Source organism: Montipora capricornis, chromosome 13 (assembly GCF_036669925.1).
Source record: "Montipora capricornis isolate CH-2021 chromosome 13, ASM3666992v2, whole genome shotgun sequence".
Taxonomy (NCBI): Eukaryota; Metazoa; Cnidaria; class Anthozoa; order Scleractinia; family Acroporidae; genus Montipora; species Montipora capricornis.
Window position 1 is genome coordinate 20,097,011 of NC_090895.1, and position 17,500 is coordinate 20,114,510.

Below are 17,500 nucleotides of genomic sequence, written 5' to 3' on the forward strand. Positions count from 1 at the left end.
GTGCTTTATACAGTGACTGTGCTATGTGAGAACAGCCACACAGAACGTGTGATACTGTCTCCTGATCTTTAAAACAGAGTCGGCAGGACACGTCGTCTACTTGTTCGTGTAACTTTTGTGATCTATAGATCATTGTGTTAAGGAGTTGCTGTATAATGCTTGTATCTACTGACATGACTATATCCGGGATGTTTTTCCATTGTCTAAAGATGTCGTATGAATGGGCTGATACTTCTGGATCCTGCCAGTGTTGAGTCACAAACTTTCCGATCCATGGCTGTTTCATGACTTCATTTTTGCGTTTCTTCATACTTGCTTTATGGATGATCTGTTTTATTTTCCTGGGTTCTTTCTCGTTCAGTATTGTTACGTTGTCAGTGCCTTCCAAGACTGTTGCGCCATCCTCAAAGTAGCAATTGAGTTCTAGTTCTTCTGCATATCTTTCGCCATCTTTGAATACTGACCGCAAGTTTCTCTTTTCTTTTTCGTTTTGGAATGATTTGACTAATTTAATGTGTGGATCTTCACTGTTATTTATGTAATCGGCTACTTTAAGCTTGGTATTCTTGTACACTGACTCTATTTCAATCAATCCTTTTCCTCCTTCTTCTGATGGTAGATACAATAATCTTGTCGATTCATACTTATGCTTTCCACTGCAATCATTGATTACATGTCGTGTTAATCTATCGAGTTCCTTAAGGTTGTTAAGACACCAGTCGGTTGACCACATGTAGTATTGTAAAATAGGCAATTTGTTGATGTTCGTTGCGCGGACCTTGCGTGGGACTGACGGTGGGGAAGTCGAAACAGCCCACAGTCGGTTCTCGTACTCCTTGGCGGCTTCTTCTATAACTTTGTCTTCTAGATGTTGACTGTTTTGATATTTTCCTTGGAATTTGTAGTGATCATCGTTACTCAGAACTGGGATAGTACAGTTGTTACTTACAGGCAATGCAGTGCTGTTGTTGCTGGTACTTAGTTTGCCTCGCTTCAAGTGTATGGCAACGCACTTGTTTATCCCCCATTCCAGTCCAATGTCTGTGAACATCTTCTTTAGGTTGCTCATAACGGACACAGCTTTTTGTTCAGAACGATTGTAAGTTTTTAAGTCATCAACGAAAAGCACATGTGTTATCTTTTGGCATTGGGCATGAGGACAATTTAAATCCCTCTGTACTTCTCAGGTACCATGCAATAGGATTAAGTGTTTATGTAAATAGTCGCACACAAAAATAATCCCCTTGCAGAATTCCTCTCTTTATTTTAATCTGACCAATGATCTCCTTGCCTTTGTTGGTAGTTACTTCGAGGTTGATGTTCCATGTCTTCATAATAGTTTTGATGAGATGGATGAGATCTGCGTTAACTCCATGTATCTCGAGTGCTTTGGTGATCCATTAGTGAGAAACAGAATCGAATGCCTTCTTGACATCGATCCAACTACAAGACAGATTCTTTTTTATTGAAGTGGGCATCTTCTAGTATCATCTCATCAATTACGAGGTTATCAACGCAACCCATAGACTTAGCTTTTTCTCTTGTTTGGTCAATTTGCATCAAGTTGTTCTTATCTTCATGTATTTCTAAAAGGTGGTCAATAACTGAGGTTATCAGCTTGTATAGACTGTTTAAACAAGTTATTGGTCGATAGTCAGAAGCTGATGGGTTACCTTTCTTCGGGACCATGACACTTCTTCCCGTTGTAAGCCAAATCAGTACCTCTTGTTTGTCTGTGACTATTTTGTTCAGCGCTATTGCGATGTCTTGATGGAAGTTTTTCATCTTCTTTATCCAAAAGTTGGTAATTTTATCTTTACCAAGTGAACAACAATTTCTTTTGTTTTTAATGCTTTCGGTGACCACCTTTTCAATTATTCTTATAGGCTCACTTGGTTGTCGTATGTATTGTTTTACAGCTGATTCAACATTTTTTATCCACTCTGCTTGGATAGGTACTTCACTTGCCTTCTCCCATATAGGTCTCCATAATTCCTCAAAATCCCCTCTTGTTGTTTTACTTGTGGATTCTTGGTTAGCTGAAGGCATCTTTTCTTTACTTATGAACTGCGGATGTTTGTTCAGTTCCGTTGATTTTATGATGTTATTTAGGTGGCTATAAAACGAACCCTCGGCTACATCGAACCACTGATTGATCTTGAATCGTTTGTGGGCAATCTTTCTTTTTTTTCTGTCTTTTAAGGGCGCGAATGGTGTTGATTTTCCTTTCCTTTAGGATTGTCAAGCTTGCGATGGTAATTCTTCCTTTAATTTCTGTTATCATCCAGGATCTGTTTTTCTTCATTTTCGGCGTTAGATGACGGTTCTCGCGTACTCTCTTCAGCTCCTCACATATCTGAGAGACTTGCTTTCGCAGAGTGTTCGTTTTTCCTTCTATACGAATCATCCATCGAGGTTTTCCCTCAAACTTCTGTTGTTTATCTTCGTTCTTTTTTTTAGCGTTGGTTAATTTCCATGCTTTAACAACGGAATAGATGGCGCAATTGTATTCCCATAGGTATTGTAGCGAATCGATTGATGGCTTTGCTGTGATAAGCGTTTTAGCAACATATTGAATACGATCTATATCTATTTTCTTGATGAAGGCGGTATTTTTAAAGAAGGTGTTTACGTCTCGCTTATCCATATTTCCAGTGTCTGGTACAATTTCATCATAAGTGCACTTCGCCATTTGCGTTATTTGTGATATCCAATTAAGATCTTCGATTGTCTAGTCGATTCTTTGTTGTTGCTCGTTTGATTGACACATTTGCTCTTCTCTATTGTTTGGTCTTTGCTCAGTAGTTTCTCTTTGTTCTTGAAGCTCATTTGTTATGCGTAATGCGTTCACCTCGCAAATTCTTTCTAAATGCGCCAATTTATCCCTCAGATTTTGTGCTGTCTTTCCTAGGTTTCCATATCCTTTCTCCTTCCAAAACTTTAGAGTTAAATTCATGGTTCCATCTTTCCGTCCTTTTTCATTAGTAGGGCATTCTTCTGATGTATATAGCTGTTTAGCTTCATCTTTAGAAGTTAATAAATCCATGCATACCATGGTGGATTCTGTCCTCACTCATTTTGTAACGAATTTCGTTTCTTGAAACACTTTGAGTGGGTCGTAGGTTGTAGGTAATGTTAACTACAATGAAGATGAGAGGCAGTTCAAGAAAACGCATTACAAGAGCGTTTTAGGGCGTAATTCTGCGGAGCTCAAAGACTAGCTCAAAGACTAGCTTATTATTATTATTATTATTATTATTATTATTATTATTATTATTATTATTATTATTATTATTGTTATGTAGAATTGAGCACAGGGTTTTTTCTTCGAGAAAATATCCCGAGACCTCAGACTTCCAGCACTTTCCTGAGGATATATGCCGATCCGAGGAAAGCCGACTTTTGCATCGTTCTTTTTCGGTACTTAATTCCTAGTTGCTCCACGTGGCCCGCCAGCTTCTTTGACACTGAACCCAATGCACCTACTACCACTGGCAACACTCTTGTCCTTGATTCCCTGGTCTCTCTTGCCCGGTCTGGGTACTTTTCATACTTTTCAGTTTCTTTTTGCAATACGTTGCTATCTCTGGGAACAGCTATGTCCGCAATGATTCTTTCCTTTGCCTTCTTTTTTTCTGAATTACAATGTGTGGCCTCCTGTGATGGATTTCAAGGTCTGTTTGGATGGTAAAGTCCCATAATAGTCATACTTCCTCATTCTCTTCTATGCTTTTCGGTGAATGCTCATACCAATTGTCACTGCACTTAACTCCATATTCCTTGCACAACTCCCAATGTATGACCCGCCCAACAACATCATGTCTCTCTTTATATTCTTTTTATTCTATCTGCGCAAGCTTGGGGCAACTACACAAAATATGCTGCACAGTTTCATCGTGACTTCCACACATTCTGCATTTGGATGATACATTTTGGTTTTCGATTCTGGCTTTTACGACGTTTGTTCTTAGTGTCTGGTCTTGCGCGGTAAAAATAAGCCCTTCTGTCTCCTTCTTCAGTTCACTAGTTCTTATCCAATTTTAGGAAACACAAGATAGGTCCTCTGTATCTCTCTTCAACTGCCCATGCAGCTGCTTTTCAGACCAGCCCTCAATTCTTTTCCTCTTTATCCTTTCCTTATACTCCTTTGGTGTTTTTATTTCATCGACATTCTTCCTCTCCCATGCGGCTTTCAACAAACGTTCCTGGCTCTGGCTGATGCAGATATTGATATTTCTTTCTTCAGTATTGAAGGCGTCTTCAACACTAATTACTCCACGCCCTCCTTCTCTTCTTAGTAAGTACAGACTCCTTACGTTGGACCTGGGATGAGGAGCGGCATGGATGGTTAATAGTTTTCGGGTCTTACGATCCAATTCAGCAAGCTCACTCTTCAGCTCTTCAGTTCTTCAGCTCTCAAGTTCACTCTTTGTCCAGTTTACAATCCTTCCACTGTACCGTAGTAGAGATACAGCCCAGCTGTTAATAGCCATTATAACATTACCAGCATTTAGCTTTGAGGACAAAGTTTTCTTCACTCTCCTAATATACTCCTTCTTCATACTTCTGTTCACTTCGTCATGCATAATGTCATCGGCCTCCAACATCCCCAGATATTTATAACCTTCAACATCATCTCCAATACTTCGGATAATTATTCCATAAGGCATTCTTATATCCTATGACTTATCCAGCTTGCTTCTTTTCATTACCATAATTGCGCACTTCTCGATTCCAAAATCCATACCAATGTCATTGCTGAACGCCTGGACAGTATGTACAAGTGAGTTTATTTCCTTCTCATTTCTTCCATATAATTTCAAGTCGTCAATAATTAGTGGATGGGTTATCTTGCCCTCTTTCCTACTGAGTTGGTAGCCTGCTGCTGATTCTTTCAGTACACTGCTGAGAGATAGCATTGCAATCACAAATAACAAAGGGGATAAGGAATCCCCCTGAAATATTCCTCTCCTGATGAACACTTCACCAAGGTCCTTACCACATGCCGTTAGTTGTGTTTTCCAGGACTCCATGCTTTCCCTCATTAGCCGTTTGATGTTATCTGCAGCCCCTACGAGCTCAAGTGTTTCCAATATCCAGGAATGTGGGACAGAATCATAAGCCTTCTTATAATCGATCCAAGTCATTGCTAAGTTGGTTTTCTTCTGCTGGCAGTCACGAAGTTACTGTATTGCTCTATATATAACCAGTTGGTCCTTTGTTCCTCTGCTTTTCTTTCGGCAACCTTTCTGCTCATCTGGTAACAATGAGCTCTGGTGGAGATGTTGGTACAAATCCTCTGCTATGATCCCTGTGAGTACTTTCCATGTTATTGGCCTGTAGTTTCCCACAGCATTCCCTTTCGCCTTGTCTTTGATCAGCAGAACAGTTCGTCCCTTTGACATCCATTCGGGAATGCCCCTGCCATCAAGGCATTTCTTGCAGCTGCAACGCCATCCGTTCATGTAGTTTCTTCATGCTCTTCAACCAAAATCCTTGTACATTATCGGGGCCGGGAGCCTTCCAGTTTGGGATCTTCCTTACAATTGCTCGTAGCTTTTCAATATCAATGGTCAGATCATTTTAATTTTTTTACCTGGGTCTTTCCCTCTAGGTCATTAAACCAACCAGCATCTCTTCTGTGTTCCACTTTCTGGTCCCAAATATTACTCCAAAACTCTCTGGCCTCATTAGCATCAGGGGTCCGTTGGTCACTTCCCTGTGGGTCACCAACTTCTTTGTAAAACTGCCTCTGGTTAACATCAAATATCCGGTTCTGCTGCTATTGCAAAATTCGATCATTGTATCGCTTGATTTTATGAGCTTTTGAGCTGATACGCTATTTCAGTTGTTCAATCACAACTGCAACCCCCTTGATTTCTATTTTGTACTTTCTCCACAACTGATTCCTGATTCTTGGCCTACTGCACTCATTTCTACAGACTTGCTCTAGTCGGCTGAGGTCTTTTCGCAGCTGATCAACCTGTCCTTGTAGCCGTCTTTTCCACCATGGTTCTTTGGTTTCTTTCTTCTTTCCAGGTTTGATACCCAGTCTTTCAGTCACTGCTACAGCAGTGGCATACAGTAACCTGTTGGTGTCTGAGATGTCTTTACTTTGTATTTCGGCAGCTACTTCTTCTACAACCTGGAGGTCCTCTCTTATCGTTCGCGTTCCCTTCAAAGCTGGTAGTTTGTCTTGGTCTTGACTCAGTCTGATTTCATTCAGTCTTTTCCAAATCACCCGTTCGTCTTCAGGAACTTGCCGAGGTGCTTCATCACACAGTTCAGCCCGTACCTGGGCTTCTTCCACAGTCTGTGAGTCCATCTCCTTTGCATGCTTGACAGGTAATTTATGCTCGCTACCAGTGTTAGCTTCCTCTACAACAGCTGTCACACACAATGCTTGTTCCTCTTGATCTCTTCTAACTCAACTGTTGTGAACCATTTACTTTTCAAGATAGTACGGGCCTGTTCTGCAAGTCTCTGTTAGGGCACTTTTACCATTCCTTTCTCATCCCACAACCTAAGCATTATCTGGCGGTACCCTCTTTTCTCCGGGATGCTCTTAAAATAGCATTCCATCAACGCCCTGTTCTCCTCGACTCACCATTTCCTCCTTCCCTTTCTCGGTCCATTCTCTTAAGCAGCAGTTGCAGGATAACGACCGGGTGCTGGCTGCTGTCCCCCAGCAACCCTGCCGGGCGAGGCACATTCGTCAAAGATTCCACTTCCATTTACACCGTTACTCATATCTGAAGCAGACATACGTATCATCACATAGGTAAGAGATGGCATTATTAATATTATCATTATTATTATTATTATTATCTCTAATTAGGAATAAATGTGTTGATTAAACTTAGCCGACAATAAATTTGGACTGGTGTTCCAGGAGTGTTCTTTCCATGTTTGTTGTAACACATATGGCAGACAGTAAGGTTCTTGGCGGGTAGCTGGGCGTCCCTGCAGGGTTTAAAACCTCTTGGCTGGCCATGAATTGGTCAGTGTAACATCTCACCTGAGATAGGCTCATCACGTACGGTGAGCCCAAAAGAAGGAATTTTTGGTCGTTTGATGAAATATGGTTAACGACGTGCATGACAGGGCAAATTCTTTTAATTTTTAATACTGTCTTGTAGCTCTGGTACAGTCTAGCTAAAGCTCGTTTTCAGAAAAGTTGAGAAAAACAAAAACTGTTCAAGCAAAGGCTGAACTAGAATCCGAAGTGAAACCGGGACCAAGGGCCATTGAAAAGATTGCAAATCACTCGTCTTTGGTTCTTGAAATGACAAGCTTTTTATTTCGTCAGGAAACCGATAGCTCGAATAGCCGGTTTAGTGTTCAAAAAGAAAATCATATTGGGAGCCGTTGTGGATATCAATTATTGCATTGCCTCATTTTTGAAAGAGATATAATTTCAAATTAATATTCTTCAGAAATTAACATTTATTCACCGAGGTGAAAGTGAATAATCTCTGATGGATAATTGGGTATAAAAAACCTCACAGTAGTGTTAGGCCTCACTCGAACTTGGAATCATTACTAATTGTTTTAATGTATACCACGCAAGTTGACTAATTTGCTCCTAGATCACCGTAGAGAAACAGGAAGACATTTTGTTTTTCTCTGTTTGCTCAGAGGTGAATAGCAACTATTCATCTCCGAGCTAGCCAATGAGAATGCACGGAAAACACCATTCACTTGTGCATGGTTTTTACTGAAAAGTAATATTCCATATAGTAAGGCCCAAAACTAGAAGTAACTTTAGGGATTACAGTCTGTTCTAGTGTTGTCAGTGAACTTTTTTGACTTACCTTTTTCGCGGTGCACGTTGAATGTCAATGCGTCCCATCCTATTCTGTTCTTCGCAGTGCACACAAAGCGAGCAAATTCTTCTTCACCTGCATGATGCTGAGTCAAAATACTCGAATTCCCTGAACTAATAAAACCAGAGCTGATAATGTCGGAGTTCTTGTGCCAAACAAACTGTGGTTTAGGATTTCCATCTGCCTCACACCTAAGTCTTATCTTCGTTCCCTTATTCACAGTTAAGGAGACAGTCTTGGGTGACGCAAGTATGCTGGGTGCATCTGGAAAAGATGACATTCAACGTTATTTACTCTTTGTTAAACGATGACGGTTTAATACCGAAACTTAATTTTGGTGGAGAATTAATGATCAGGCGAAATTCTTACTTGCTAAACTTAGGATGTAGCGTTGGCTCAGTGGAGAGAACACGCGCCTCACCTCCCACCAATGTGGCCCGGATTCGATTTCCCGACTTGGCATCGTAGTGGGTCGAGTTTGTTTGTTCTCTACTTAGCTTCGAGATATTTTTTCCCCCAGTACCCTGGTCAGTTTCCCTTCTTCTTAAAAAACAATCAATTTGAATTAAATTGATGTGATTTCTATGTTCAGTTTCCCCAATCACACACTGTAGTTCCCTAGCGATATATAGAAGTCTTAAATGAAGTTCATACTAGAAAAGTCTTAAATAAAGTTCATACTATTACAACTATCGATCTCTTTCGCAAACGCTTAAATTTCGCTGTTATGGCCAACTCTCAATTCGGCCTCGTCATTTTGAGTAAGTGGAAATTGGAAAAAAAGGTAACTCTTCCGCTCGAAATTAAGAATGGAATCTAATTAAATTCTTGAAAAAAAAGAAAAAGGACAGAGAACAAACTATAGATAAAGAGCCACAGCTACGAAAATTTTGACTCCCCTCACTTAGGCCCAAGGATTTTTTTTCTACCATGAAAGGTCTTTAAAGAAAGCAAAGAAACCAACATTTCGCCAAGTGGCATTTTTGGGATTACACTCTTTTCAGTTTCAGTTTATAATAATCTAATTTATGAGAATATCGAGGCTGAAATTTGCGAAATTTTAAGATTATTTTAAGAATAAACCAGAGCTCGAGATTGGAAATGGATATAATTTTGTGTGGTGCAAATTTGTAAATACAATACAATTCAATGTTTTTAACTAAACAGTATAAAATTCTTACTTTTTCCAAAGAGTAAAGGATTGTTTCTTTTAAAGCCAAATTGGCCAAGTGTCGTGAGACACGACGACATCATGACCCCGCTGGCTGCAACGAAAAGCGACGGAGCATGTGCGCAATGTAACACGATACAGATCTAGACACCAAACTATTGTAATTGATATCCCAAATACATTCTAAACTCGAAATGTCATACGCTAAAATCTAAGAATATGCACAAGTGCATCCTTAGCCTAAAATCGGCAGACAAATAAAAATATTTAACCTGGGCAGGACAGACAATATTCTTATTAAAAAAAAAAATAGTATAGGTATTTTATTGGGTATTCCATTGGGATCTTTCAACAATTGAAAGCACTGAACGAGACTGATCTAACAATCAAAGACTGAAGGCATCGTTTCCTTGTTTTGATAGTTCATTCTTTTCACTATTATTTGTTAATGAATTGCAAAGAACCATGAACCGAAGCATCAGTGTTAAATGCTTTGGAAAGTAAACTGTCCCATTCTCGAAACTAAAAGGCTAATGAAAGGCTGAACGAATTCAAGAAACACAGAGACCGTCCTTGGCATCTCCAACCCAGTCGAGGAACTGAGTCACCTTAATTTGCGTAGAATTTATGTTTCAACCAATTGTAGGTTTGGGTAAGAATTGCCACGATGAAATTTGACGCTGATCACGTCGTTTCGTTTTGATGAAAAAAACCTAAGTCAAGGTAAATCGTAAACTGCACGTTTTATTGGTAACTATGTTGAGGAGGTAGTTTATGTGGCCCAGTGGTTAGGGTGCTTGTCTTGAGATCCGGAGATCCCAAGTTCGAGACCCGGACAACTGGTTGAATTTGATATTTAACCAACTTCTGGGCTGCACTTGAAAATAGCCAACTTGTTTTCCTCCGGCAAACTGGGATCATCTCTCAAAACGTTCTTGTTCTGTTTCTGTTGTTTCATTGATTTCGTTTTATTGCCAGTGAAACGCTGCTGACAAGCCCCTGTGGGGAATGGTCGGTAGGTATGTTGAAGGAAGAAAACCACCAGGCAGGCAAAAAGCCTCGTTGTGAACTATGGAAAACAACCTCAACTTGATACTATGTTTCTTTTTTTCTCTCGAGCGTTTTACTTATTTCCCACAAAATCGTTGTTCAGCTGATTGTCATTTTCTTAGATCACCAGCACTGAATCTAGTCAAGATTAAAATGGATCTTGATTTTGTCATAGATAGAATGACTGATTAATGCTATTTGTGTGTCAAATGATATTTTCTCGAAGTTTCTAACTTCGATTCACCATGAGACAGGTATGCCAGTGAGGAATTCATCAAATTATACCGATAAAACTTGCAAAATTAAGTACGTGAGATGCAAGGATTTTTTTGCGCATTCCTATCTTTTGATGTGTTTTAAAGATTGACTTGAAGAAGTACTCACACAACATATTGAACGTAGGGATCGCGGAAGTCTTGTTCTCGTTATGGCTCACTGAAACATATGCGTAATTGCCTGACTGAGATCTGTTCACACTTTCAATGACAAGGACCACGTCACGCACTGTTTGTACGGGAATGTCGTCTTTCAACCAAACAACAACTGGCGTTCCGTCAAAGGCTAGACGACAAGTGATGTTTACATTGTCGCCTTCCACCACTTCCATTGTGATATTTTGAGAATAAGAGCTTTACAGCCAAATCTCAAGGTGCAATTCGACTACATCCGTGCAAGAGTATTTTTATAATCTTCACACCTTTGTTAATTCTTCGCGCCAGAAATCGCTTTAAATGCTGTAATTTGCATTATCTGATATGATTTTTCCTGGGTACCGAAGTCATGACTAGTCCGAAACGTCGGATTTTATCTTTTTTATTGTTCGTTTTTACCGTTTGATATTTCCTTTTTTTTTTTTCTTTTTTATTTATTCATTTTTTTTTTTTTTATTGATTAAAAAAAATGAGCTATGGCATGAGGGTTAAGCTTTGGAAAGTAAATTGGTCATTTTCTCGAAACTACAGCGCTAAAGAAAGTGAAAGGCTGAACGAATTGAAGAAACATAGAGACCTTCCTTGGTATTTCCAACCCAAGTGATGAACAATCCCCTTTATTTGTCTTGTCTTTGGGTAAGGATTATCACAATGAAATTTGAGAGTGATGATGTCGTTTCGTTTTGATAACAAAAATATGTCAACGTGAATCCTTATTTACAAGTTTTACTTGTAACTAGGTTCAGAAAGTAGTGCATGAAGCCCAGTGGTTAGGGCGCTCGCCTTGAAACCTGGAGATCCCGGGTTTCAAGACCCAGACCACTGCGGGGAGTGGTCGATTAGATTTGTTGAAGGAGCCTAGTATGCCACCGTGTAGGCAAAAGGCCTCCCTGTAAACTATGAAAAACAACCTCAACTTGATCCTATGTTTCTTTTTTGTTTTCTTTTTTGTCTTTTTTTTCTCCAGTGTTACTCTTATTTCCAACAAAGTCGTTGCTCAGCTGACTTTATTACCGTATTTTTTTAGCCTGTCAACATCGAATCCAGTTAAAATTAAAAATGGATCATGATTTCGTCATATATGGGGTGACCGAGTAATACTAATTGTATGTTGAGGCAGATCTCCTCACGATATTTTCTCGATGTTTCGAATTTCGAAGTCGTTTTCTACATACACTATGGAACTGGAATGCCAGTGAGGAATTCTTCAAATTAAATTGCACCCATAAAGTACGCGGGATGCAAGGATTTAATTCGTGGCATTTCCGATCTTTTGATCTGTTTTTAAGATTGACTTAAAGAAGTACTCACACAACACATTGACAGCAGTGATCGCAGACGTCTTGTTCTCATCATGGCTGACTGAAAAGCATGCGTAATTGCCTGACTGAGATCTGTTCACACTTTCAATGACAAGGACCACGTCACGTACTGTTTGTACGGGAATGTTGTCTTTCAACCAAATAACAACTGGCGTTCCTTCAAAGACTAGGCGACAAGTGATGTTTACATTGTCACCTTCCACCACTTCTATTGTGATATTTCGAGGATCTGAATATAGAATTAAAACAGCGTTTTAGACATTCATGTCATTGTCTGGCACAAAATCATCACATTTCTAAAGCATAAACTAGCAGTATTCCTTAGGAGGTTTCGAAGTCCTGGACTAATAGGTGTTTGCCTAGAGAGTGCAATTTTTTATTTGATCTTTTTTTTCTCTACCCTCCCGGGATGTGAATCTGCGTATAAATGGACTGCAAGACCTGGATACTGTGGTTTAGGCCTCACCCCCCCCCCCCCCCCCATATTTAGGTCTCTACTGATTTTATCCCATTTGACTACAAGTTAAGTTTTAAAAAAAATACGAATCCATACTGTCACCTGCTGTCGGCTTGGGCGGAGGATCCTGTGGAAAAATGAAACAAAATAAACTACGAAAACAATACTTGGCTTTGATATAAATCACGGACTGCTTCATGCTTTGCCCTCTTTCTCTCTTGCTTCCTCTACCCCCTTTTCTACTTGATGTATTTGAATATTGTTGCGTTTTGTTTGTGAGTGAAGCAATATAAACAATATATACATTATAAATCTAGAGACTATTACATATTTGTGACAAATAAGAAAAGATTGTACGGAGATTTAGTAATTCAGAAAGTGAAATGCTAATAAAATGGCTCTTGTTGTTCGCATGTTTCAAACGTCATATATGAACTTCGCCAGGTGTAAAAAATGAGTTTCCGAAATTTGATTTTCGTCACCTGGGATTTCTGTTCCTATGGAAAGTAATAGAAGAAATATCACCGGTTTTCCCTTTGCCACCTTTGCCATTAAATGCTTTTTTGGCATTTCAATGGAGACTGTCTTCTGTATTTTTACAAAAAATTGCAAACATTTCACGTTTTGTACCACCTTGAGGAGTAACTAGCATGTCAAAGCAAATCGAAATTATGTGAGAAGCTATTAACAGAAAAATTTGAGGGTGTTTTTGGAGTTTCAGCGAATTCATAACCAGAAAGTTACATATGAAGGAGAATAAAAGGATCAAGCGTTCCTTTCACCTACAAGTATGAGGTAAATTTGAAGTACACAATTTTGCGTACAGAGAAGATTATAAAATGTCCAGGCTCAAAAGGGACTTTCAAGATTGGATCTCTTTCGAGGTTGTTTGCAACTGCTTGAGTTTCTTCAACACACTAATTTGATAATCACAGAAAGTTATTTCTTAAACAAGAAGGGTTCCTTACCTTAACTGCAAGATAATACGGTCCTCGTTCCTCAGTCGGTGGAGGAAAAAGATCGACGCGCACCCAGATCCCGTAATCTATTGCATCACTGGGCTGAACATTTGTAAGTTGGTAAGCGACAGTATAATTTCGAGAAATATCACCCGCCCAAAACCAGCGCCATGCCAATGAGCTGTTGACTGTCTCATCATGCATCGTTCCATCTGCTTTCAGAATGAATATTTTTAAAGGTGACTCGAAGTGGTGAAAATTCTTATTCCACGTACCGAACCACACCTCCAACTCCTTTTTCGTTTCTTTAGCCGTAAGAATCAAATTCCATGTCAACGTTACGTTAGATCCAATAAAAGCGACGGTGGTTTCGTTGGGTTGTCGGCTAATTTTTAATCCATGTAAGTAATCAAAAACTGAAAAGAAAGGCAGAGTTTCAGGGCGTGTCACAGAATAAAAGCAAGGTTTCAGATTATGTCACAGCGGCCGAGGAAAATAAAATCTGTATCATATTCCCTCCGAAAGCAGAAATTTATCGCACCATATTCAACAACGATTTTACTTTGGGTTATAAGTGAAAAGAACGTTTCTGTGTTGTTTCCGAAGCGTATTACTTCTGAGTGGACGTTTTACCAAATCGCAAAAATTGTGCACTGAAAGGTGTCCAAATTAAAGAATTAAAAGAGATCTTCTCCTTTTCATCTAATGTTTTTTTCTTTTCGTTTTTTTTTTTTTTTTTTTTCTTTTTGGTTTTTTTAGTTTTTGCACAAATATTCTACATTCACAACTATGCTAGATTTAAGGAGGAGGCACTGCGGCCCAGTGGTTAGGGTGCTTCCCTTGAGATCAATACTCGTTCTGACGGTTTGTTGAATTTGTTCATGGCAGTCCCTGGTTCAACTTCCCGGCCGCACTAACTGTTAATTGCCCCACTGGGTTGCCTCCGGCCAGTTGGGATTCTTAACAGTTGTTGTTGTTTTTGTTGCGTTCTGTTGTTTTGTTGATTGTGTCTATTGGCCCTGAAAAGCTTCTATGGGAAGTGGTCAATTAAGTATGTATTGTATTGCATAAGACGTTTTCTGGTTTAACGTCTAGGTCGAAATAATTTTATAAACATACCAAAAACATCTGTTCAAGCATCACTTGAATGTAATAGCGACTTTGGAGCAGTGATCGTAATGAACTGTACTTACAAAACAAAGGAATCAGCAAACTGCATGTAAAGTTGATGTAACGGAAAACGCCTCGAATCATCTCGTCTGGGATGACGTTAAGGTCCTGTTAGGAACTTGTCCCTTGGTTCTTTCTTCACAGATGAATGTACAAATCAGGTTCGAGCTGCAACCGTGCCAGTGACTAATGGCTGCTGCAATCAAAATTTGCAATGTTGGAAACTTTTCAATACAATGGATACAAACGTTAATGTCCAAGCTAGCATGGACAAAGCAAAAAACAAAATGATCTGAGTGACAAGTCTACAATCTGAAAGTTGTCCGAAAAACAGTTTTATGGGCGAAAATGAAATTCTGCAAAATAAACAACAATATTTCGTTTTCCTACTGTTTTCAGATTCAAACGGTAGGGACATGAACAATAATGGAACCAACTAGCTCGAAGGCCCGTGGAAAACCCTCGATCAATATAGATTTAAACGCTAAAATGCACTTAGTCTATTCAGTTGGCTTGGGCAGGGATAGTCCTTGATGATTTTATAGACCAACTGAAATCTCAGAAAACGCCTTCGATTTTTTTTTATGTTAAAGAGTCCCAATTTAGATCTCATACTCTGAGTGCATGAAGTCCTGTTAGCTTTCAGTATGGTGCGCATAACCTGATTTCGGATTCTTTCTAGGCTGTCTATCATTAAATTTAAACATTCCACCAAACAGAACATCCGTAATCAAAGACTGGTAGCATCGTTTGTTTATAGATCTTCAATAGAACCCTTATAGTCAGGAAAATAGAAAGTCTGTTTATAAAACGGATTTTTGGATACGTTCTTTGTTGCATATATGAAAGATGCTCTTTCCAAGTCAAGGTAGTATCGACGTAGACACCTAGATATTTATAATTTGTAACTTCCTTGAGACGACGATCGTGAGTAAAGATATTTAGATCATTAGAACTTTTTACACTTTCTTGAGTTCCAAATGTCGTGACTTCTGATTTTTCTGGGTGTACAACCATCTCATTACTTGATAATTATAAGCTAATGTTGTCAAGATTTCCATTACTACAATTAGATGCCTGTTGCTATCTCCGTCACTGTAATGGATCTCAGTATCGTCAGCAAACAAAGCACAACTTGGGTGTTCCACTGCTGATGAAACATCGTTACAATGTGCGCCGAAGGGAGTTGGTCTTAAGACGGACCCTTGTGGGACCCCGTGTCGAAGTGGTAAAGATTTTAATTCTGTTGAGTTGCAACTAACATTTTGTCTGTATCATCAAGGTAGTTTTCAAACCAATGAAACGCAGAGCCGGATACACCTGCAGATTCCAACTTTTTTAAGAGTAGATTATGATTTATGGCACCAAAGGCTTTACGTAGATCCAGAAAAGCAGCTAAAGCTATTTGTTTAATATCAATGGACCATTTCCATTTGGCAACGAGGCGGATTAAGGCTATATTACATGATGGCGTTTTTGATATGAAAATTATTTTTCCCTGATCAGTTTGTTTTCAACTGCAAAGTCTTGAAATTATTGATTTGCAAATCTTTTGAGCACTTTGGCTAAGCAAGATAAAACAGACACTGGTCGACAGTTGTTGCACTTTGTAGAAATTCCTTCTTTAAAAACTGGTGAAACGCGAGAGATTTTCCACTTTAAGGGGAATTCACCTTGACGGAAAGATTCATTAATTAGATATGCAATGCTGGGGGCAAAATAGCCAGCCACGGATTTAACTGCTTATACCGGGATATTATTCACTCCAGCTGCTTTCCCTGCATCTGGCGTAGATAGTGCTTTAAAGTATGTCTCATTGGAGACATACTTGACGGGAGAGAATTCACTAGCAAAGGGCACATTCGAGTTGTTATTAAGACTGATGATAAATGTGTTGCAAAGGAAGGAAGTGCTTGTTCAGCGATAGTTGTGAAGAGGTTATTCATTGTGTCAGCATTTTTTCTGGAGGAACGCTGGGGTGAGTCCATTGATTGTTTTAAACATTAATATAGCTTTAAGCTTTTGTCTGCGAGTAGTTAAATCATCCCAATTTAACAGATTTAAAAGAAAAGTGGCAGTTGTGTCGTAATTGGACCTGGTAATCGCCCTGGTATCCCTATTTTGAAGCTTTTGAAGTTTATCACTTAAGGTTAAGTTGCAATCGCCCCAAACGGAGCTACAATAATCAAAGTGGTGTAAGATCAACGCTTGGTAGATTTGAGGGCAGTGCGCTTTGAGATGTATGGTCTTATTCGTTTAAGGGCGACTATAGCTGAAGATATCTTCTTGCTAAGATCACCTATATGACTAGACCATGAGAGGTGTTTCGTCAATTGTCACGCCTAGTGATTTAGCTTCTTTAACTTTAGTGATTAATTTAGCATCAATCTCAACGTTTACTTGATTGTCTGAGAATGAATTTAAACGTTGGTTTGACCCAATAACCATAAATTCGGTCTTCGCAACATTCAAGCTCAGTTTGTTGGAAATGGGCCATATGTTAAGACTTCTTAACTCTGAATTTAAACCTTTCTCAAGATCAGTCAATGTGCTGGCAGCGAAGGTTATGTTAGTATCATCAGCAAACATCTTTGGGGAGGTCAACCTAAGGCAATTTGGCAGATCGTTAATGTAAACTAGGAATAAGAGTGGTCCTAGGTTGCTTCCCTGTGGGATGCCACAAGAAACCGCTGCAGCATTAGACAACTGGCCAGCAAGACTACATCTCTGACTTTGGCGGAAAAGATAAGATTCAAACCACTTAATACTAATTGTATAAACACCATATATACGGAGCTTCCGTAAGAGAGTATTGTGATCAATGGTGTCGAAGGCCTTTTTAAGGTCTATGAAAACTACACCGTTGACAAGGCTATTGTTGATATTAACCGACAAGCTGTTTGCAGCATCAACCAAGGCAGTAAGGGTACTGTGTAACGATCGAAATCCAGATTGACAGTGGCTTAGTAGGTTGTTAGCGTTAAGATACTCACTAAGTTGATCACAAACACATTTTTCAAATATTTTGGCAACGGTCGGTATGACGGATATTGGTCGATAATTATTGGGGTCATCCCTTTTGCCCTTTTTGAAAATAGGAGTCACTCTTGCCAA

General features: G+C 39.3%; 1 protein-coding gene and 1 long non-coding RNA gene across 5 annotated transcripts in view; one reads left to right on the forward strand and one right to left on the reverse strand.

Moving 5' to 3' along the window:
• Positions 1-14,639, reverse strand: part of LOC138028204 (fibroblast growth factor receptor 1-like) — a 45,613-nt gene extending 30,974 nt beyond the window's left edge. For 2 of the 3 annotated variants that reach the window (XM_068875649.1, XM_068875650.1), the window contains exons 1-5: positions 14,410-14,639; positions 13,226-13,632; positions 12,360-12,384; positions 11,790-12,029; positions 7,815-8,090 (exon numbers count right to left, since the gene is read on the reverse strand). In XM_068875649.1, coding sequence (XP_068731750.1) covers positions 7,815-8,090; positions 11,790-12,029; positions 12,360-12,384; positions 13,226-13,632; positions 14,410-14,470 — 1,009 coding nt within the window. In that variant the 5' untranslated portion in view covers positions 14,471-14,639. The remainder of the gene's footprint in view (positions 1-7,814; positions 8,091-11,789; positions 12,030-12,359; positions 12,385-13,225; positions 13,633-14,409) is intronic. The other variant, XM_068875651.1, reaches the window with a different exon arrangement.
• Positions 1-17,500, forward strand: part of LOC138028206 (uncharacterized) — a 390,617-nt gene that overhangs the window by 85,794 nt on the left and 287,323 nt on the right. The gene's annotated exons all lie outside the window — the stretch shown is intronic.